The 24,260-nt window shown below is 34.1% G+C and overlaps 2 protein-coding genes across 4 annotated transcripts; one reads left to right on the forward strand and one right to left on the reverse strand.

The window, feature by feature from the left end:
• Positions 1-268: 268 nt before the first annotated feature.
• On the forward strand, positions 269-3,092 carry LOC119635695 (prohibitin-2). Of its 2 annotated transcripts, XM_038030658.1 has the most exons (7): positions 269-414; positions 490-626; positions 908-1,254; positions 1,323-1,556; positions 2,171-2,248; positions 2,320-2,419; positions 2,847-3,092. In XM_038030658.1, the coding sequence occupies exons 2-7, from the start codon at positions 494-496 to the stop codon at positions 2,945-2,947; spliced, it is 993 nt and encodes a 330-aa protein (XP_037886586.1). In that variant the 5' UTR covers positions 269-414; positions 490-493; the 3' UTR covers positions 2,948-3,092. The 2 variants fall into 2 exon arrangements, with proteins under 2 accessions (XP_037886586.1, XP_037886587.1); XM_038030659.1 differs by lacking the exon at positions 2,847-3,092 and adding an exon at positions 2,622-2,753 and having other exon boundaries at positions 269-626.
• Positions 3,093-5,651: 2,559 nt separating this feature from the next.
• On the reverse strand, positions 5,652-18,803 carry LOC119635885 (kelch-like protein 17). 2 transcript variants are annotated; one of them, XM_038030907.1, is made up of 8 exons: positions 18,395-18,803; positions 14,721-14,898; positions 13,690-13,876; positions 9,931-10,027; positions 9,626-9,862; positions 9,453-9,559; positions 7,324-7,627; positions 5,652-7,264 (listed from the first exon to the last, which is right to left on the reverse strand). In XM_038030907.1, exons 2-8 carry the CDS (start codon positions 14,744-14,746, stop codon positions 6,366-6,368), a joined length of 1,857 nt encoding a protein of 618 aa, XP_037886835.1. In that variant the 5' UTR covers positions 14,747-14,898; positions 18,395-18,803; the 3' UTR covers positions 5,652-6,365. The 2 variants fall into 2 exon arrangements, with proteins under 2 accessions (XP_037886835.1, XP_037886836.1); XM_038030908.1 differs by lacking the exons at positions 13,690-13,876; positions 14,721-14,898; positions 18,395-18,803 and having other exon boundaries at positions 9,977-10,029.
• Between the last annotated feature and the right edge of the window lie 5,457 nt (positions 18,804-24,260).

The following is a 24,260-nucleotide window of genomic DNA, read 5'->3' on the forward strand; positions in this document are numbered from 1 at the left end:
TATTAATAACAAGTGCTTAGGACTAAAAAATAATAATTATTTTTATCACTGGAGAAGCTTATGTGTATGTTTAAAAAATCCATATGACTTTGTGTTTTAGGTTCATTTCTCTTTAAATATTAATGCATAATTGATTTACTACTTTTTTTATCCAACTCAGTAAATTACATTTTGTTGATTGGCTGAATTGAAAAAGAGGAAGAATTACCTTGTGAGCGATTCAGTCATCCATTGTGAATAGTTACTTGTTTTGCTTACATATTCTTATTATAATTCACTCTGGTGTCTGACAGTGCTATTCCTTGTTACTATTAGACCATATCGTTTGTCATTTTCTTTACGTAAAAATCCAATAAGTTGTGGCCCGAGAATTTATAATATTCATTTTAATGTGCATTTATTTCTAGAATAAAAGTATATTTGTATTTAATCATATTATTGAGCCATTTTGCGGGTGAAAGTGTAAATACATTTTTTTTCCTTCCAAAGCGTTATGGCGCAAAGTAAGTTCAATGATTTGGCTGGCAAATTTGGAAAAGGCGGCCCCCCCGGTTTATCAATTGGTTTAAAATTATTGGCCGCCGTAGGAGCTACGGCGTACGGTATTAATCAGTCTTTATATACAGGTAATTTTCCAAAAAAAATTCCTAAACTATATGTAATAAGAATTCGCAATGTGGACATAACCTTAAATTTGTCGGCATATTTCAGTTTCATAACTGAAGCATGTTTTCTCATCATAAAGGCAGAAAGGATACTTTTTTTTAATGTTAGATAAAAAGTACAGATGAAATTTCATTATTTCCATACGTAACTATCCACAATTACGAAAGAAGGATAATTATATAATCTACTGTGTGAGATTTGTATATTTTCGAAGAAATTATGTGATTACATTTTCTTATAGTTGATGGCGGCCATCGTGCAATTATCTTCAGTAGAATTGGTGGCATACAGAATGACATTTACGCGGAAGGACTACATTTTCGCATTCCATGGTTCCAGTACCCTATCGTTTATGATATCCGTTCGCGTCCACGCAAAATATCTTCGCCTACCGGTTCTAAGGATTTGCAAATGATTAATATATCCCTACGTGTTCTGTCGCGTCCTGATTCGTTACGTTTGCCTTCCGTTCATCGTCAACTCGGATTGGATTATGATGAGAAAGTTTTGCCTTCCATTTGCAACGAAGTCCTTAAGAGCGTAGTAGCGAAATTTAATGCTTCCCAATTAATAACCCAGCGTGCTCAAGTATGTTCCTCGCCTTATTGTTTTTATTTTACATTATTAAATGCGCCTCATCTTAATGTAAATAAAAGGTATCGCTCTTAATACGCAAGGAATTGGTGGAACGTGCACGTGATTTTAACATTATATTGGATGATGTTTCATTAACTGAATTAAGTTTTGGAAAAGAATACACAGCAGCTGTTGAAGCTAAGCAAGTCGCTCAACAAGAGGCTCAACGTGCTGTGTTCTTCGTTGAACGCGCAAAGCAAGAAAAACAACAGAAAATTGTTCAGGCTGAGGGTGAAGCTGAAGCAGCCAAAATGATATCCTTTTCTAAAATGTTACTTATATCACCGAATGATTAGCATAGATTTTACAGTTTCTATCTAATCACTCGGAATTTCTGGTGTGTGTCTGTGACTCTAAACGGGGTTTAACTTCTTTAAAGAAGCTTTAGTCTGACGTCTACACATGAAACGACTTTATAGATTTTCTCATTACAGGGAGGAGGTTGATCAAAAGTGTATACATATACATATATTTATATATATATTTATTCCTTCAATTTCGTTAAGAAATAGAGTTCATTGTTTCGTTGCTGGATGCAATAAGCCAAAAATACTAAGTGTACACAGACATTTGACAAACGGTAGCGGAAATGTCACTTGAACAAGTATTTAACAACATATTCCGCTTCCGCATTTCTACTTCTTTACGGGACTTTTCTCTTCAGACAAGTGCTAACGATCGTTATTTCATTTCATCATTCTGTGTTACACGTTCCTGAACCTTGATTCGATGCTTGAAACACTTTTTAAAATTTTTATGATAATTCCTCCAATTTCCCAAATAGTAGAGAAGAGAAGTGTTAATGACCTATATATAGATGAGCATTCTCTTGCAAAAAACTGCTGGTTTTCTTAACCGATAAGTTTACTTAGGTTTAGCAGTTAAGCAAAATCCGGCTTACCTCAAACTGCGTAAGTTACGTGCTGCCCAGAGTATCGCTAGGACGGTAAGAATATTTACAACTCATTCTTAAATCTGGTTTAATTTTTAATTGTCTCGTTTTCGATACACACGCAGATTGCAGGCTCCCAGAATAAGGTTTATCTCTCGGCTGATAGTTTAATGCTGAACATCCAGGACTCGAGCTTTGATGATATGACAGAGAAAGTTTACAAAAGTAAATAGATATTTTTGAGACTTAAACAAACTTGATCAGCTTTCTATTTTCATGCACACACACGCATCTATAAAAATGTGTTAAATTTTTATATGATGAACATTTAACTTATGTTTTAAGTGAAAAGTAAAATCGTTTAAAATATTTTCTTTTCCCTTCTTTCCCTCATTCTATTATTGATTTCTTTTAATGATGAAAGCAGCTCTTGAGGATCATTGAGCTAACTTAATAATTTAGTTATCGCATATTACGAATAAAATATTTGAATTATTGTGTATTTTCTAATAAATTTTACATCGGGAAAATAAAAACATTTTCCTTTCTTTTTTTTTTTTTAGCTTTGAACATTAAATAAAATATATGGTTTTTTTTTTGGTGAATTTTGTCTCATTTAACTCTTTGTTATTTCATCGGTATTTTTTTACAGTTGGCGGTGATTGGCTTGGCCCCACCTCTAATCAAAACAAGAAATCCGCAGATAAAACTTTGAAGAATATCGCCCAACATGCTGCTGTCCGTATGCTTTAGGCATCGCATTCGTATCTAATGCGAGGTTAAATAATTCAAGTACAAATTCAAGATACCAAAATTCAAATATTTCCGCGTCAACAGAAATCGTCAAAGAATTCCCGTTTCCCTTATATGCCTATACACATTCTCATTAAAAATTGTAATTTTGAGTCGTGCCTTACGAACGAATGTATACATATATATATATATATCTGTATGTATGCTATGAATTAAATGAAATTAATTCTCTTTTTCCATATCGTACGTATTCTGTTCTTTTATTCGTTATTGTATATGTTTAGACAATATATTATCGTATTCCGTATATGTTGTACTACTCTATATCTAATTATTCCTTTGCCCTTGAAAATAAGCAAAAATAATGTAATTTTTAATCGCATAGAAGCAAAAAGAAGGGCATTTTGTTTGATAAACGCATTCCGAAACAAATCTAAGTTAGTCACGGCACTTGTGAATCTTACATGCATACGGAGTGTAAATTTCTTATAGACCATTTAATGTTAGTAAATGAAGTGCTAGAATTATTATTTTCAGGTCAAAGACGATAACAACCTAGAAAACTGCACAAGGCATTTGTGGATATATTTTAAAATTCTACACATCGACAAAAAAAAGAAGAAAACGAAAGTTGCGTGTACAAGTCACCGATAAAACGTTCCTACGTGCATCATCCTCGCATTCGGCGACTTAAGATTGGTAAAAAGAACAAGTAAGAACTTTATGGGCGGGCAAGGTCGGCTATTAAATACCCTACACCACATTGTCTAGCATAATTCTTTTTTTTTTTGCATGAAATTACTATTATGGGTCAGTTTTCATCACCACATATTAAAACTTAGACTTCTCTGCTCTACGAAACATTAATTTTCATGAAAATCCTTGTTAGGGTGAGTCTAAATTTGATATAGTTAATATTTTTATATAACATTACTAACCTAACTACATAACAAACATTTTTGTCATATGTGACTTTGTGAAAATTTAAAAAATCGGAATTTTTTCCAAAGTACCGACTTTTCAGAGTAGGGCGTTATCTGGGGAGTGATCGATCCCAACCATTTTCAATAGTGTTCCTCTTTGGATCAAAACATGTCGCTGTAACAAATTTGATCACAATATTTTCAAAAATTATGAACACAAATCTAGGCAAACTTCAGACGGGCAGACTAGCTTAGATCAACTCAGATTGTGATTCTCAACCGATGGTTATGATAAAAGGTGGACTTCTGCGTGTTACATATCTTCGCACTAACTTAATATACCCCGTACAACAAGTGTTGTAGGGTATAAAAAGCGACATTGCTTACTAATTAATGAAAATCTTTTACACCAATCAGGTTCTCCTATAGAATGTCTTCAACCGGCTTCCAACTGTGCAGTTCTTTACGGTAAACTTGCACCACAGAAGATTCAATGGTGATTAATTCGTGTGCGGATTAATTAGATATATATATTATATATATATATATATATATATATATAAAATAATTATATAATATATATTTTATACAATATAATATAAAAATATATATATATATATATTCCCTTAGTTTTTGCCTCACAGTCTCTTCGTCTCTCAGGGGCGAGTGCTAGGCTAAGTTAGGTTAAGAATAGGATTAAGTAAACTACTAGATGGACCACGGAAGGTAAGGGAAAAAGAAGTTTTTGATTGGGATATAGTAAGATTGCCAAAAGCCAACCTTCACGGGAGTTGTAAAACAGGTGGCTGCAAATAGTCCGTGTCGAGGGACCGACCGGTTCGGTCGAGTAGAGAAGTCAGAATCAGGGGAGAGCAGAAAACGACAACGCGAATAAGGCAGAAAAGCAAAACTTATTATTAGACGATAATAACGAAAGTACACTCTGAACTGGCAATGTGTTTGTACAATTTGAAGAAACTCGATGTAAATTTATAATTATATGGTCAACGCTGTAAAATGACGAGAACGAGTTAGCATTGATATGGAATCTGTTAAGCGTGTAAAATTAATCGATCTACGGTTTTTGAAATGCTGTCGTATTGTAAAAGCATTGAACATTTATTGATGAATTGTAAACGAAGTAAAAGAATAAATAAACAAAGTGAAAACTACTAAAAAGTCAAAGAAAACAAAATTCTTGTGAGTCAGAGCTTGGCGCCGCTGACCCCAGTAGTAGGAAATGGGCAAAAGCCCTCAAAATATATTTAAGATAAATTATTTACGAGTTTTCGTATAGATGCAGCAGAACAGCTTTGATATTACTACAATTTCGCAACCACTCAGGTGAATTTCCGAGTTTCCTATTAATAAACTTGCAGTCTCTTAGATGAGCTTCATCATCGTTATGATCGCTTCGAGCGACCTCACCACGAATTTATAAAGGTTTAGCTGAAAATATGCAGCCCATTTTTCATGTTTTATTAAGTTATTTTTTTTATATTTACTGTCCGCTTAAAAACTGAGGCATATGACGTGTGTACTAGTCCAAAACTTTTTCTATTATTGTAGCGGATTTTCTAGCCCTTATCAAAAAAATTCAACATGCTTGGGTTGTAGAACTTTTTTGTCTATGTGTATATTTTATGTTTATTTAAATACATAAGAATAAATATTACAGTTATGAAAAAATTTTGTTAAAAGTGTACTACTATAAGAACAAATGCAAATATTGAAGCGATCTGTATTTTATGTATATAATACCACTATAATTTACAAAATTTAAAAAAAAAAAAAGTTAACACTAATCCCGTATTCTTGCGGTCTAGGCGACAGTGTTGTTTGTATTAACATAAATGAATCAATTCCGTAAATATCAACGACCGTTGGCGAAATTTATTGTAATGATGAAGATGATTCCCTAAATAAACTCGCATGCCCGCCGCTTACACATAACAATATTTTTTTTTTTTTAGATTTTCTTTGAAATTTCAGAAGGCAGTGAACGATTTGGATTTGGCAGGCTAAGCTTTAAAGAACAACAAAAAAATAATAAATTTATAAAATTATCTAAAATGCAGATATCAAGCAGTTGGGGCTTTGTTATTGCCATTGGAGTCGTCATTTGAACTTCGCTCGGCACGAGTAGATTCCACAGTTGAGGCGTCACGTTCGCGATAACGCCTTAAAATGGTCGATGACGATGATGACGGAGCCGATGTACTTAGTGCGTAATTGGTGGGCAGTACGACACTAAGTAGATCAGCGGCAGCCATTATATTGCGACCATTTGTTATCCTCCCCGGCACTGCCATACCATTTGAAGTACTTGTTGCTGCCGTTGTTGTTGCCATGGCTGCGTTAGTAGTCGTCACACACGTAGCGCTAACAGGCAAAGAAGAAGCGCTAGCGTTAGTATTGGTTGGCGAAAAATTTTTTCCATTCGATGTCGCATTGCTGGCGCTGACAAATGTCTCAGCTATGGCGCCAAGTGGAGGTCATAAATTTGTCGTTTGTACAAGACCGCGTTCCAAATGAAAACAATCCAAGACTGCAGCTCCCACCGAACTACGACGCGCTACCATTGAACAGACTATAGTCCATTTGTTGAGGCGCGTATCGTAGCGTTCGACTGTATTGAGGGACGACGAACCATCATTGCCGCCCAAGGCGTAAAGAGATCCATCAACCTCTACTACTTCGTGTGTGGATCGACGCGAGTGCATAGCTGTTATAGGTTCCCACATATTACGTCGCAAATTAAAGCGTTCTCCGCTGGACATACACATGGTTCCGTCATTGCCGCCAATGCAATACAAGTAGCCGTCACAGGACGCTACGCCGCAGCTACTACGGCGTGCCGTCATACTGGGCACTGGAAACCAACGTCCGACACGGGGATCGAAGCGCTCTACACTCGATTGATAATTTGTGGAATCAAAACCGCCCAGAGAATAAATGCAATTCTCTAAAACCGCTAAACGACAATAACGTCGTCGCGTGCTCATGGCTGGGCAAGAACTCCATATTGAGGTGAGTGGATCATATCGTTCAGTGCTGCTGAGGCAAGAAGCACCATCGTAACCGCCGCACACATAAATCAACCCATCGAAGGCGCATATGCCTAAGCAAGAACGCTTTGTACCCATTGGCGTAATATAAATCCATTTGTTTGTTAAGGGGTTATAATGTTCCGCGGTAGCCAAATCATTAACGCCATCATAACCTCCCACCACGTACAGGGATTTATGTAATGCGGTCACGCCTGCCCGGGAACGACGCCACAGCATCGCTGCTATCGGAGTCCAATTATTTGTACGTGGATTATACACTTCGCATTCGTTATGGATAGCGAATAAGCTACCGCCCCCAACGGCGAATATGTACGGACGCATGCCTAATTAATAAATAATCACATTTTTATATAACTCTTAATATATAATGCTTAATAAATGCCTTCAGGTCTTCGTTCTTGAGTTCGCTGACTGCTCATCAAGCTACGTTGCTCTGGTAGTAAATGGTATTTCATAGCCTCTAAAAGCAATTCTTTGCACTGAGCATCGTCTCGTATTAGTGGCTCGGTCTCGACGCAAGTCATCAAAAAGTCACGACTGACAAGAGGTAGACGGACATGACTCATGAGTTCAGCTATATGATTTTGGCGTTCATCTAAATCATGTTTAATCCAGTTTAAAACTGCATGGAACACCTTTTCTTCAGAGCTAATATTAAGCTGATTGTTCGAAATTAAATCTTTCACCTAAAGAAGGAAAAAAGAAAACGAAGATCGTTATAATATTAAAGAATGTGAAGAGAAGTTCATTTAGGATAGCTTATATAATTAAGTTGTTAACATTGCAAATAAACTCTATGCCAAGTACTTTTTTTCATACGAGACTGCGTCCTCAAAGCTCCTTCAATATCTTTGAAGCCCAATTAAAATTTATTCAACAAAGCAATTTTTACATTCGCCATTCGAAACAGTGTCATTGGCATTTTAAGGGCGAGTAAGAACGTTATAGTTGTACAAGGCCGGCCAATGAACGCCCTGCACAACATATTTCAATGCAATTAATTATCCATTTTTAAATGTTTTATACATCTTTCATGCAAAGGTACATTATTCACGAACGCCCTTATATTATAGAGAGTGGCTAAAGCGTAAAGTGACTTGGCCCAAATCTAGCAAATTGAATTTTTTTCTTAAAGACTTTATTATTCTTCACCTACTTTCCTTATAAATATCTACGTTTTGGTCCTTGTCACAGTATAAAAATTTATATTTCATGAGACGCTTATTAATGGCGGGCTCTAAAAAAAAGGCCTATGTGATCCAAATTTATTACGGTTATGTTTTATGTTAAACTGTTATTGTGGGCCAAATTTTCTTTAAAAATTCTTACACACACAGCAGGATCTAAGAAATAGACCTATGTGATCCAAACTTGCTAGGATTAATTGTTATGCCGAATTGTTATTGTGAAGCAATTTTTCATGAAAATCCAAATTTTATCTTAATAGAGTTCGAAATAGAGTTGGAAAAATAGCTCAATTTTGGTACACTTGGTATTTATTTCAAATCACTATTGTCGACCGATGCTCATCGTAAAATATTAAAAATTAAATTTTTTTGCTTCGTAAAACTTCAAATTCATGAGAGCCGTTACACGCCGCGATTTACAAAAAATAGATAGTTGGTTGATTCATATTTGATAAAGTCAAGTTTGTTGGCAAATTATTACCTTGGACCAATTTTCATCATAAAATATTAAGGAAAAGACGTCTATGTCATATAAAATCTTATTTTTCGTGAGAATCCTTGTATGGAATGGCGTCCAAAAAATTATTCAAATTTGAAAAAGTTAAGTTTTTCTTTATCAAGTTACTGTTACATAGTATCTTCTTGAGAGCCCTTAGGTCAAGAAGTAAGCCATCGTGGTCCAATGTTGGTAAAGCACATTTTTATATTAAATTATATTTATAAAACAATCGGTATTCGATTACTTTGCGTTAGAAAACTTTAGTGCTCGTTGGAACGGGTCCATTTGATCCAATTTTTTTTTTTGCATCAGCTTTGAATGCTGAGATAGTGCCCAGACTACTTTTGTGAAGATATTTGGATGATTGCCATGTGTGGTAAAAGTTAAAAGAATGCTTTATAAAGGAATCAGTTGCGAAAGGATTCATCCTTGCAAACTGCTGTTTGAGCGTAAGATTACATATGGAAACGGTGGACGGGTGGATAAGATTAAATCTATTCAGAAAATGATCTGAATCGATCGGTATAATGGAAAGTGAGTCTATCTTAAGTCCTCTTTGATTTTACATATGTTCGCGCACTATAACTTAAACGTATAACTAGTATGTCGAGAGCTCAAGTCTGATGATCTGATCTTTCGATGAGTTGGGTTATTTTTTTTTTTGATTTGAGATCTGAGTCCGTTTTCAAAACTTTCCTCTCAGCAATTGCTTGAAATATTGCCTGTGATAATAGCAAGTATTTGGTGCCGCATGAAATATTGTATAGGCTGACTGTTGTGAGTTTTGCTGCGGCTTTAACATATATGTGCGTATACTTTCCTTACCTCTTCAAAAGGCAGCAAAAGGAATTCTTCAGTGCCGACAACTTGTTGAAAATTTTGTAAAGCATACTTATGAGAACGCGTATGCAGCTCTTTGCATGAGTGGGCATCTGCAATAAGCATCTAGTAGTAGTTGATTGGTGAATGAAAATAAAAATATTTGCTAGTTGACTTACCGGCAAAGCTACGTATACCCAAGCAATTTGAAGGATGTAATTGTCTTAAGAGAAATTTACAGCATGCTTCGCGAACAGAATGCATTTGTAATAAGCTCGATGCTGGCAATAGAGTTTGAACGTTTTGTTCGGTTATCGTTATTTCACCGGTATAAATATAATCGATGAGATGTTTTAAGGCCAATAAATCAATATCATGCAGTCTAACAATACCTTGAGTACGTTCCAACATGTCATCTAAACGGCATTATGAGAGCATTATATGCAGAGAATTATTTAATTTATTACTTAAATGAATTACCTACCATTGAACATGGCATAAAAGTACGGTGAAACAGAGGCAAGTATTACCTTATGAGCATGTATAGTTTCGCCGCCTACCTCCAGAGTAACATCACAAAGCTTATGTTAAACAATTAAAGAGTAAAATGCAAAAAAATTATTTAATCGCAATAAGAAAAGTCAAGCACTTCTTGCTAAGCATTCTAATACTTCTTTTACTACTACTGTTACAATTAAGATTTTGTGCTACCATTACTCATGCGAGAACTTTTGCTTTGCGGAACTTGTATAGCGCTTTTGTGCTATGTTTTTCGTATCAATTATTATGATTTTTTTTTTTTGATCTGACGCCAGAAATTCTCGTCATGTCTTGTTATTAAAAGATATTTTGAACTTATTTCACTTGCATTGTCATCATCATCTTACAACATACACCATTGGCAAGCTCAGACTTCTTATTTGCTTTACATAGAAATACGGTTTTTCGCTTGTATAACGAGAGATTTTGGGCGTGAAGCCGAAGAGAGAGCATTTGAAAGATTTATATAATTGACATGTTCTGCTCGCCCCCTATGCAACATTTTGCTTGCATGTATATGGCTGCTTTCCTATGTTGGTTTGCTGATGTCAAGAAACTCTTCTAAGTCTAAAAGTAACACTATATACATATATGTACATATCATGCACATAGGGGTTGCTGTCATGCAGTGCTCGTCACAATGTCTAGCAGCAAATTGTATTGATTTCGTCATTGGCGCTCAAGAAATGAAAAAAACATTTTTAAATATAAATTTTCTAATCATTAAGCAAGTGTTTCCCAGTCCATCTAATCGTCAAGTCTAAGAATTTTTTATGTTAAGAAAACTTTTAAACTACAGTTTTACATATATCTATACAACAAATCGACGACTTCAATTAACAAAGGGCTAAGAATTCAACATTCACTTAATATTGCGATATAATTATAATAATATATATGTATAATACATATTCTATTAATATTGCACGCGATAATTCTTAATTATATCCTACAGCACTTGTGGTATAGGGTACATTGAGTTAGTGCGAAGGTATGTAACACCCAGAAGCGCTTAAGATAGATCTACCTTTTAGTGTATCAATCGATTCAGAGTCATAATTTGAATTGATTTAAGCCTGTCTGTTTGTCTGTCCGCCTGTCCATCTAAATTTGTGTTCAAGCTATAGATCGCAATTGTCGAGATATTTTGATGAAAATTCGTGCAGTGACATGTCTTGATCTAGGATGGAAAGATATTGAAAATGGTGGGGATCGATCCACTATTCCGACCACTGTCCATATAAGGCCCTATTCTGAAATTCTACGATTTTCGAAATTTCTCATTTCAAATATTCTTAACAGTAATTTAACATAAAAAATGAACTGTGCCAAAGGCCCATGTGAGTCTATTTTTTGGATCCTACCCTATATATAGATATTCACGAAAATTTTTGGTTTTTAGGTTAGAAAATTGTAAATATTATTATGTTAGGAAGAAAACTGACTCATACAGAGACAAAGGGAGTGTAGTTTTTAATATGCATTTCCATACTAGTGAGTTCATATAAAAATAGGGTGTAATTTTTACGTTCTAAGAAAACATTAAGGATTGTGTTAGACAATGTGGTAAAAGTTACTTAATAGCCGGCCCACCCCGACCATAATTTTATCATTTGTTTTAGTTATAGTTATTCGGTTTTTTTAGCCCTTTTCGAGGTCGTTTTATTTTATTTTTTTTTTTAGATCAATTTATTACGCTTTATTATTTTCGCGGAATAAGGCGTCAAATGGGATATGTTGTCAGTTACCCCACCAAATACTAATTAATTTAAATTGCTTCTATTTAATGCATACATGGTGTAGGAGTAATGGTTTTGTATGTCTTCCGCGTTATCTTACAAAAAACCATTGGGTGTTGGCGCAAAGGGATATTTTGTTATACAAATCGCGATTATTTACAGTCCTTTTATTACAAAGTATTTCAATTTATATCCAAAAATAATATTATTACGATTGTATTGCGTTTTGAATGGTAATTAGCACTACAGTTGATTATCTTACAGTTGTGGGGTCCATTTAAGAAAATTACGTCCTTAATTATGGTGAAAGTCGTATCCTTGAGTATTCGCACTTTCTTGCTCATAGGTGCTAATCAAACAACAAGGTGATGATAAATTCCCCCCAGCCATATATCGCTCGCCATTAGAGCACTTTTTTTTAAAAACCAAAAGTATAGTCTTTTGGCGCTTAGATGTCTGTATTTGTTTTTGCTTAAGTTTGCAAACATAAGTTTTCAAAACATTGAGAATCTACAAAATCAATTTTAATTCAACTAAATTTAATTGGGTGCTATGAGACGCATAATCTTGATCCGAGCCGTTCACAACAGAGAGCGTGAATGGCATAGTAATACTATTAGTCATACTTATGGCTGCGACACAGTGCAAATTATTTTAAAAAATGTCCCTGTATAATTCGGGTGATGCAAAAACGACACGAAATAATATTTGAAAGGCAAAAAATTCTTTTTATACGTAAGATGGACGATTAATATCGACCGAAATGCCAAACGTCTATCGGATGAATCTTCTTGGTTGAACTGTCCTCTCTGACCCAATTCAGCCGATTATTAAAGAAAACAAGTAAGAAAGATATTTCGGCGGTGGTCGAATCTCGCGTACTCGCCGCTACGCTTTTCGCGTTCTACTCTCTAAGCTCTCTTATTTGATACCCATATCGCTGGTATTATTGAGAAAAAATTAATCGCGGTGTCTTCCATAGTCATTATAGAATTAACCTATTTTTAGGCAGATAATATATCTTCTTTTAAGGAATGCACAAGATAGTTTTAGACATTGTATCTTGTTTGCCTTATGATAAATGAGAATAAAACCCTAAAAAAGTGAAAAAAACAAATTTTAATCACTTGTAACTTTTTGTGGGGGCATGGCCGATTTTCTCTATTTTTGCACATAATAAGTAGAGTGTTTCGTAAAGTAAGTGTGGAAAATTTCAGCCGTCTAGCTTTTTTAATTTCGACAAAACCCACAAATTTTTGTTCAGAAAAACGAAGTTGGGTTCAGTTTATGTTCTCCTCTAACCAATTTGAATGCCGGCCTTCGTGCAAAAACTTTCAATTTTTCTACCAAATTTGAAGTAAATCCCTTTTTTTTGCGGCCAGGAGAATGCCAATAACAAAGTGCACACTGACGGACAGACATGACTTAATCAAATCAGAATTTCATGCTGCTCAATAATAGGTATACTGTGTAGGGTCTCTAAAAGTTCCTTTTAGGTATGAAACAAAAAAAAAAAAAAAAACATAATGAGTATACGTCCATCTTTCAGTGATGTGTATAAAAAGGGCCATGATGTGACAAAAGGCATGCTAATGGTCATGACGAACACGAAGACATTGTAATCCATGCTGAACTACGTTCATCGCTTTGAGCAGATATTGCTCTTTCTGTCTCAAGAAGGCGATGCTCAAAGGAACGACAAAAAATTAAAAACTAACTAACGATGGACAATATTTCACATAAAGCTAACTATAAACTTTTCTTAAAAAAGATTTTTGAGTTCGTTAAAAAATGATTCAAAACTAAATCGTGCACCTAGTAGTTGTGAAAAAATTGTCTATAAAGGAATAAATTAATATAAAATAAATAACTACAAGCAAGTGATTTACAAAGGATTTCGGAGATTTGACGCAGTGAAGATTTTCATAGTAAGCGCGCTTCGTTTTTTTGAGTGCAAAATTTACCTGAACATTTGAACGCATTTGATTAATGGCTGCAAAGGAGGCAACACAATGTCCTGGATTTTGATGGTGAGCCTGTGGTAATATTTCCTCATTTGGTCCCGGTGGGCTAAGATCGCTGGGTGTTTGTGTTGAATTATTACTAGTTGTAGTGACATCCTCACTGTTGGCAGTATTATCGGTGGTGGAACTGAGTAACATATAAGTAAAATTCGTAGAAAAATAATAAAGTTTTCAGCTAACATTTCTCCAAACTTTATCGAAAATTGGAGAAATTATTTTTTTTTTGTTATTTTATTCTTAACCTATTTGTATAAATTTGAAAGCGCACATTAACTGAATATGATTGAAAAAAATTATGGTTATGCAGACATACACATTCAATTAGACGATAACAATAAAAGTAAAAGCATAATAAAAATGTTTGTAATTTTACAGCCAAACATGGATTAAGTTATTGGTAATGCGACCAATGCGCTGTCTAATGTGTCTACAAATGAACTTTTCTTTTATTCATTGGCATGACGATATATTCGTAAACATAATGCACACATATACATGCACACACGCACATAAACGTATTGTGAGTGCATAAGGGCAGGAAAAGTTATATACTTCTTCTATGACATCATCAGTTAAAGTTAAAGTAAAGTTTTTCCTTCTATACAGCGTCGATAGATGGACAAACATGAATTTTTTCGAGCATTACTCGAAGAAAGAAATCCTTTCATTAAGAAATGATCCTAAGTAAATTATCGATGCCAACTTTCTTATCGATTATCTCTTTCCTTCAGTTCAGTATCTCAAGGCGGAAAACTAAAATTAGTTTTTCAAAAAAAAAAAAAAATTTTTTCGTATATCTTTTATTGTAACAGTAAATTGATGTGAGACGACGGCGGCGGGCGATTGCAGTTACCGGCATGTTATGTGCAAAAAATGGTCGCAAGGCATATCCTGTACTAACTTCAATTTCGATGGTTATCCAGGATTCTTCTCTCTCTTTCTTATCGATTTTATTTGATTATATAACTTACTGATTCGATTTGACAGGCAAAAACATTGCGCTTCTGTTCTATGTTTTGTACGTTGCTTTAAATGGATAAAATCTTCAGATATCCGACTACTATAGTTGTGTGGACGTAAAGCATTTGATTATCGCGATGGGATTTTGACGTATGGCGAATGGCGAATGGCGAATGACGAATGACGTATCTTTTAAAGAAAAAAACAAAGAAAAGAAAAAAAAAACTATTTCTTTATAAAAATATTTTTACATAAAAACTATACGCACGTAATGCAAAGAAAAAGCAATGAAATGAATTTATTTGCGGAAACTAATAAAAATTAGAGAATCGTTAAGCAAAACAGAATAAATATATGTTTCGCATTTATTGCTACGCTACCGTTCTTACCACTAAAGTTTACTAATATAGTTTAAAAAATTTTTATTTAAATTATCTTAAACTATTACTGCTGACTGTCAATACTAGTATACTATTATAAGGTTCGACTTATTACTTACATTGTGAAATCGTGAATGAGCAAAATTGTTGCTTTATTTCAATTTCCAAGAAACTTTTTAGTTAGTTCCACTCTTTGCTTTATGAGTAATAAAATGTTGTAACCGCAATAAATTAGAAGAGCAACAAAGTAAAAGACATTTTATTAATGCCGATATATAAGATGATATTTTTCAAATTTTCCTATCCTCAATGATGGCACATACTCGATCTATGACCTCGGCTATAATAAGCGATTTACCCCCTAACCTACTTACTATTCGAATAATTGTAATCCAATTGTACTTTATGTAATGCCCACTTGTACTTCCTAACTCTTCCAGGCTGAAGATTAAGCTAAAAATTGCCCAGGAATGGGAGGAAGGATTTCCTTTTTAACTATTGGATAATGCCTATTGTCGAGAGGATTCAGTATTCTAATTAGCAATTATGCTAATGTAATGCTGCGCAAGATTTAATGTTTGAAGATTTAAAGATTTGCTTTTAAAACGGTGAAAGGTTCTTCCACGATATGGCTTGGTCGCGGCTTTTCTTTCCCTTTGAACTCTTTGTGAACATATTGTTATGCACATTATAACTTAAACTAAATTCAGTCTCAAATTTCAGAATTCGTATGCTTTCAATACAATTCGATCTATCTACGCAGGATGTGTTAGAACTTCGCAGTGTCTCCTGAACAGCTGTTGCAGCAAGGGGCCAAAAAATCGCATTTTCAATCAATTCGGAGCGGCTTCTGCCTCAATGATGGAGCGGCCTCTGCCCATAAGCCTCTGCGCGTGTTTGGTGATCTTCGAGAGCGGATTTCGTCAAATTAAACAACAATGGTTATGAAGATCGAAGTGCAATTTTGAGCGCTCCCCGATTAACGTTGGCATACGCTTAATAAATTATTAATGCTAAACGGAAAGCGGTTATTTTATGTATCGGGAAGGTCTAAACCAGCGAAGTCAACCCTTATGTACACTAGTATTTCCCATTTCTTTATCATTTCTACCTGTAGAAGTCACTGATCAAAATTTTTGCAAATACCTAATACAGTCGAGTTCTTTTTTTTTAAAATAAAACTGAAGCCTCCGCCTTTTTATTTAATTCCTTCATTGCAAATAAAAACATGATTAATTAAATATATCGTTTACATCGAAATCTTTGCTATAAAACACACATATACATATATCTCATATGTTAAAAAGATAACCTTTAAATAAAAGTGGAAGGCTGCAAGAGTTAAGAGTTAGACCATTATATGGCGTTATGTGCAATAAATTGTAATTGTTTACTGATGTTAATCTAAATAATATAAAAAAAAAAAGCCAAGCACAATGCGACACTTAAGGAAAGCCCACGTGTGCTTTTTTACTCTCCAAGCAATGATTTTTAGATAAAGTATGAATTCATTGTGTTAGCCATTGAAACTATGCCCTTTAATTTACCTACAAAATTAAGTTTGCTTCAGTCTACCTAAAGTTCTAGGTGCCTTAGGACTAAACTAAAAAATTGGCCATTTTAAGGCCATAGTTTAGAAAAAAAGCGTAGTTACGAAGCCATTTTGATGATTTTCGAAGTTCGCCTGACAAAAACAACTGAACTTCTCTAAGCGAAAGTTTGGATTCAGATACTAGAAGGACATTGCGACTAACTCGGCTCTGCTAGAATGCTGTGTACTTTATAGAAATCTATAGTTGACAAGATAAGGCTTCTTATGTGAATTTCAATATGTCTACATAAAGGCAATGAAAACTTCGAAAAGAAGGAATAAACTCTTCCTTAGTACATTTTTCTTTGTCTTAGTCTTTTTGCGACAGATGCAGTCTATATAGGGCAGTCACTTATTGCTATGGCACACTGAGAGCACATATTGGTGACGCTTGCAGTACAGCGATAGGAATTCCCAAAATTTAAGCAAATGACACAAAAGATTGTTCTAATCGAGCACACCCGGTTGCGGCTGCTGTCGTACATATAAACAATTTCACACTAACCAACTGTTTAACTCTAGACACCACGTCATTATTGATCACGTGCAAGCAACTATGAAAGTGAACTTCTTAAATCCGTAAATATGTTAACTGCATAAGAGCTTGATATTTTAAAGGCATAGAGCTACGTAAAGAAAGGGTTCGTTCGTCTTTGAAAAATGATTTCTAATCAGTAAGTAAAAAGAATAAGTTAAAAAACCTAAGAATAAGTTGAAAAGTTATTCGTCTGCGAAGCATTGAAAGACAATTTGTAAAAGGCATTCACTGCCTTCACTCTTGCTATGGAGCAACTCTAAGACGGAGAATTTCGAGAGGGAAAGGAATATTTAGCAAAAAATCAAATCATTTTACGTTAAGAAAATATTTTACATCGTTTCATTCATCATCATTAAAAGCCTCTGAGTTGAATTTAAATATACCGAAGGGCAAAATGTGTTTTCACCTATGAATCTTTTAGGCCATATAAGAAGTCTCCGCGGTTTTTTTCGCGAAATAATATTAATACTTATATATCGGACAACACTCACCTGATTGGCTCAAACGAACATTACAATTTTTTTCCAGATAGTTTACTAATTCTTTGCTCGTATAAAAAATATCTATTCATTTAAAAACGCGTCAAAAATATCCGAGGAAACACGCTATGTGATACTTTTTTACTACAAAAAAGGTAAAAAATCAGCAATAAAAAAGAAAATTTGCGAAGTGCACGGTGAGAATGCTGTGAGTGAAAGAAGGACGCAAGAGAAGTTTGCTCAATTCCTTTCCGGAAATTTTGATATCAAAGATGCACCCCGCTATGATCGAAGAGACGATGAAATTTTGCAACTGTCGGAGCAACACTGACACGCAAACTGTCAGGAATACGGGAGACACTAAGCATCAACCACATGGTAGTTTGCAATCATTTGAAAAGAAGATCCGCGTAGCTGCGGAACAAACCGCGGAGACTTTTTATATGACCCATTACTTTATCATTTCCTCTCTCCCAAGTTTTTCAGTTACTTCACATTTACCTATGATTTCTGGCAAATCGGAAATTGTCTTAAATTCAAGTAAATATTATATTATAATTTAAGATTTATTATCATTTAAGAATTAAACTAAAAAATCGCATTTGAAAGTTTTCAACATTATTAACTGGTTTTAAATAAAAGTCGTGTGTTATTATTATTTCACGCTTGTTAAGGTTTTTTCCACTTCACTACTCACCGCAAATCTGTTTATAGCGACAGGTTTCTCTTTAATTAATTTTTTTTTTTTTTTTTTTTGCATATATATTTTTTTTATAGATATTCTTTTTCATTGTTGTTGTTACATATTATTAAGTATTCCGTACCGTTTGTTTACATATGTTTCGCTTAATTTATCGCCATACAGGCAATTGTATGCATATACTAACTACATATGTGCGACAATTTTTGTACATATTGAACGATTTCGTACGACTTTATATATTTCTTGATTCCACGCGTATATTACAGCTGCAGAGCTTTTAGAACGAGCAATATGGTTAAATGTCTCACCGGTGCTTATGATATGACATAAAAACAAAATAACCCGAACTTCGAAGTCAGCCACCAAACAAGCAGACGTGCAGTGCACATTTGCTTGTTTATTTGCTTTCTGGGTCTTTTTTAAAGTGTAACAATACCTTTATACAAGCAGTGAGTTAATAAAAGTGTCGCTTTGTAATTTTTCTTCTTCGTTGTTATTTTTATTCTTTCTGAACGCTATCATAGATATTTATTTGAGCGTGTTAAACAAAGTTAAAAAAACCAGGGGAGAATAGCCTTAATAGCATGCTCTGGCATATTTTACATCTCAATAGAAATATCTGCCCACTTTTTTCTCTTCGTTAGGCTTTCATTACTTACCATCACGTTTCATGCCTATATGAAGAAGTTTCAGTTTCCATTTTTAACATAGTCTCATCCGAGGATGCAAGAAATTAGTTTTGTCATTCCTTAAGTAACATTAAGAAGTATGCATTGGAGACAAGGTATAGATGTATTTAAGATTTTGGATAAATTTTATTATAACCTTCTCTCCACACTATCACTCTTCAAATTTGAAGCGTACGCTTCTATTTCTAGGACTTCATTTCACATAAGATCTCCCATGAATAGTAAAACTTTTAGGAAAAGGTTTCATTTCTAAAATTTTTATGAAAAGGATTAGTGCATAGTAAAAAAAAATGACACGGTAGGGAATTTGGATCAACTAAATCTATTTTCCAGACCTCAAAAGCAAGTCCTTAAAGTCTAATTTCTAGTTTTTCATGACGGCAATTGTAAAACAAGTTTGGATTACGCCATGTGGTGTGTGCTCTTCCCTAAAAATAATGTGCAATTTTTTGTGTACTATTAGCCGGAATGGCGTAGGGTATCTAAAAATCGGTCTCGCCCGACTCTAATGTTTTTACTTATTTTTCGTCTAAGGACTTTTTAACGATAAGGCTTAATATGAGCATAGATCACAAAGGAGGTTCAATATATTTTCCATTGTGTTCGTCGTTTGGACTAAAACACATCAGCGTAACGAATTTCGTCAAAGTACTTCAAAAATTGATTGACAAAAAACGGAGAGACAAACTGAAATGAATTCGGAAAACGATTGTGAATCGCTTACTATGCCTTGGCGTGTCTTATACTGAAAGTAGTGTAGGGTATTTGTTGGGCATATGGACTAATGGAGACGTCTATTGTTAATAGAAATAATAAACAATTTTATATATTTACATAAACAAGGAAAATCGTTTTCAGCTCAGTACTTAATAAACATCGAACGGTGTGGAAGCAATGGTAGGGTATGGTAGGTATTTTACAATGTGCTGACGTTCAGAATTCCCTATTATAAATGGCAAGTGTTCAATTCGTTGAGTTTTTTTCCACTTACTGAAGAAATGCTAACAATCCGTGTACGTGTTATGTGTTAAAATTAATGTTAAGGCATTCTCTAGGTGCTCTTTCTTTCTGATTGTCTAATCCCCTGTCTAGGCTTATTGTTTCCCAGCGAAGGATTTGCAATTTCGACTACGGCGACAAGTCTTCATCAACACTAGAAAAGGTATGCTTATCATGGTTTATTTACTGTTTTACATACATACTTTTGCCAGCATAACATATAAGAAAGTGAATTAACCAGCAGCTAGCTTCTCAGCTATTCTTGGTTTAACCTGCTGAGAAGACGACTGGGTGTAGAGATTATATGCAAAAGATCGGTCTTTAATTGTCTGTTGCCTGTTGCCCACGATCCAAGTGATAATAGTTAAGCTGTGAGCAGTATAAGCGATGGTCGTTCATCCGGTATTACCGAACATATGAAGTTTGCTTCGATAAAGCTACCGATCATATTTGGAAAGATATACGCTCTAGTTTGTTTCGCCAAGCACACTGCTTGACTCTATAAAAGTGCAGTCTATTATCAATGAAGAGAGCTTTTAAGTGTAAGAATATATGTGGTTTGATAATGTTTCAAATTAACAAAGTAGTTTATGAGATGACAAAAACGAAAACAAATTGTGGTTTAACATTAAATTGAAAAACAAACAGAAAATGAAAAAAAAGGTAAATATATGAAATGTAGGTAAGACAAGTAAGTGTATTTAATAAGCTACAGCAGCAATGTGATCATTTTAGCATGAATCCAAATGTCTACATTTTGCATTAAGTGACACGTCGTCAAGAATTTTTATGCATTGTTATACTACACTACATCACCATCATCATCATCATCATCATAATCATCATCATAATCATCATCATCATCATCATTCCTACTTAACCTATATATACAGTCAGGTCGCACCCATAAAAAATAAGGTTATGATGTGTTTAGTGCACGATATTGTTGGAGTAGAGTGGAATGGTAAAAAGCACAGCAAATCTTTAACATAGAGAACCCTTAAGACTACTTTTTTAATATATGCACAGTAGTGTATATTAACTCATTTATATATACATATATAACTTTCATTTATAATATATGCATATTATATTAATTATATATATATACATATTCATTATGAACGGGCAGGTAGTGTTACGTTGTGTATTGTTAAGCAGACCATCGATAGCAGGATGGGCGTAACTATATATTAATAAGAGCACACGAAGCATATGCACTATTGATCAGACCGGGCAGGCAGTTAGTCTATCGCCAACATTTCCTCAAACTTGAGCAGACCACTCCTAATATATGTTCTTGATTTCAGTACAAGGGCAATTTCGTATGTAAATTGTGACCTGCCGGCATAAAATTTGCCCGAACTAGTTTAGTGTCATTATCACTTAATATTGTCCATTGTCGATGCTCTAAAATAGCTAAGCTATGTTTTTGTATTCATAACATGTTGTGACTCTAGCCATTACTCACCCTCTCCCCCTTATTTTTTTTTTGCTTAAGAAAAGATTTGTTAAATATTTTACATGAAAAATGAAACGTGTACTCACGATTTCGACTTGGTTTTAATCATGAATACCTCTGTTGTTATTAGCATACACTGGCACTTGAGAAAAAACTAGTATAACATTTATGTTCATTCCCTTTTTTCTTTTTTTTTTTTTTTTAGGTTAAGAAGAAATTTAAAAAAAATATTCTATTTTATCCCGTTTCGGAACTTACAATGTATTCACGAAATCTAGGAAAGCGCGAGGTCATCACTCTTTACATTTACCGGTACATTTTTTTTTTTTTTTTTTTTTTTTTTTTTTTTAATTCTTGCAAGTATTTGTAGAGGTGTTTAACAATTTTTTGTTAGTTTTGTTATTATCCATCAATTTACAAATGACTTACCACAAAGCAAAAAGAGAAGCAATGAAAACACCTACAAAGAGAGAGTGAGTAATGAAAGCGAAGACGAACAGACACTCGATAATATATATATATATATATATGTAATTTTAAAGAGAACGACTAATATGCAAAAACTTGACTATCAACTACAACTACATGTAGGCATTGCATCACCCAAGCAGAGCAGAGCTTATGGATAGGGGTTGAATATTGTGCATATGTTAGTAGATGTTAGTATATGTATTATTATTATTACTCTAATATTCCCTCGCTTGTCGACTTCCTTCCGTACACAAAAAAATCATTTAAGAGAAACCTTTTTAATTTTTAATAAATATATAAAAAAAAAATTTTTTTTTTAATTTTATTTTTTTTTAAACCTTTTTTGTACACGTATATATGAGGACGTGCTTGAATATCTATATATACACAAAAATATTTATATATACTTCATAATAAATTTATCGGTTTTAAAACATCTCCCGTAACACACAAAATAACACTTCTCACCGCTCAACAGCCTCAACAGCAACTGTTTAAAAATGTTCAGTGCTTTAGATTCTTATTTGTCAATTATATGCATATGTACATGATAGTTAGATTTGTTTTGCTCCAACTGCATTTACAGCTGAGCTATGAAAACTTTTGAAAACTTCCAAATCATAAGAAAATGTTAACACAAAAGTTTTTTTTGTGCTACACTAACAACTAATGGACAAATTCAAACGTAAAGCAAAGCTTTTCATTACAGCTTTTTTCCCTTCTTTTTTGTAGCTTGAAAATATAATTTTAATCGCGATTCTCGCAAATTGTTAGTTAAAGAGTATGGAGCATTTAACAACTTCGACAAACAACTTTCATCTATTAAAAGCTTTTCGCCATTGTCGTTATTTTATCGTTGAATTTGCATTAAAAAGTTCAAACAATTTGTCTACGAAAGCAATATTCATCTAAAAACGGCGTTGCTTATCTAGCAACCATATTACTTATCTGTAAAAACAACATTGTTTATTTACCTTTATACCCATCACTGAAGGTTGAGGAGTATATTCAATTTGTCAAAACGTTTGCAACGCCCATCAGTAACCCCACAATGCGTATATATTCTTGATCGGCATCAAGTTCTAAATTGATTTAAGCATGTCCGTCTGTCCATCTGTCTGTGGTTTAAACATTCTCCTGGCCGCAAAAATGAAGTTATCGACTTCAAATTTGGTAAAAACATTGGAAGCGCTTGCACGCAGGTCCGTCTTGAAAATGGACCAAATCGGTCAAAGAACGCGCCTACAGCATCACGTTAACTGAGAACACCTCTGTTTTTTATACGCAATGAAAAATTGATTTTTCGCTCATATCCAATAAACTATGGCAAATAAATGTACAAAAATTTGAAGGCATAATCTATGGGCGATCCTTTACCATTTGTATACAAAAATGAAAAAAATCGACCGCACCTATCCATTATTATGGTGTATCAAATATTTAATTGTTTTTTCAATACCTTTACAGGGCGCAACAACAAGCTTCAAAAACCCCATAAAGTGTATAAATTCCTGTCTTGTTTCAAATTTGGAATGTACCTAAATATGTATATCCCATGAGCGACAATGAATATATCGTTTATAAATTTTTAAAAGCATTTGGAGGTGACTTCCAAGGAAACGCTTACATCGCCACACGCCAATACGACAAAAACTTTTATTTTAAAGATAAAAATAATCCGCTGCGCCCACTCCATATTACTGAGCATAAAAATTTTCCTTTTTTACTTTTTTTATCTTTTTTAGAGTAATGGTGATAGGCATAAAAGATTCGGTTGCAACCGAATCTTCTTACCTGCTACATTCCTTATCTGCTATACGAGGAGTATGTGTCTTACTTCTTGCTCTCTTCGTTTGTGTTTGCTATCTATTTGTATATAAAGGTTAAGGTTTTTTTGATATAAGATTTCGTCGGGGAATAATTTCCTTTTAAATTCAAATTTTAACAAAGATATGAAAATGGATAACGACAGCCAATCACGTAGGAATAAATTGCCGGAATATTTTCCTAAGCCGCTTTGACGTAAGAGATGGCGGTTGCCTAATATTATTATCCAATATTATTAGGTGCTTGCATGTATTCTGAGCATTTTTCACTTGAAAAAGAAGGTTGTGAGGATAAATGCGAATTTAACTAGCAAAGACACCTACCATTTCGCTTAAAAGAGCTCTGCAATGATCCTAACAGGGCTCTGTTAAATATTCAGAAATAAAATGTAATTGGATTCGGAAGCGTACTC

This window comes from Glossina fuscipes, unplaced genomic scaffold (assembly GCF_014805625.2).
Source record: "Glossina fuscipes isolate IAEA_lab_2018 unplaced genomic scaffold, Yale_Gfus_2 27, whole genome shotgun sequence".
Lineage (NCBI taxonomy): Eukaryota > Metazoa > Arthropoda > Insecta > Diptera > Glossinidae > Glossina > Glossina fuscipes.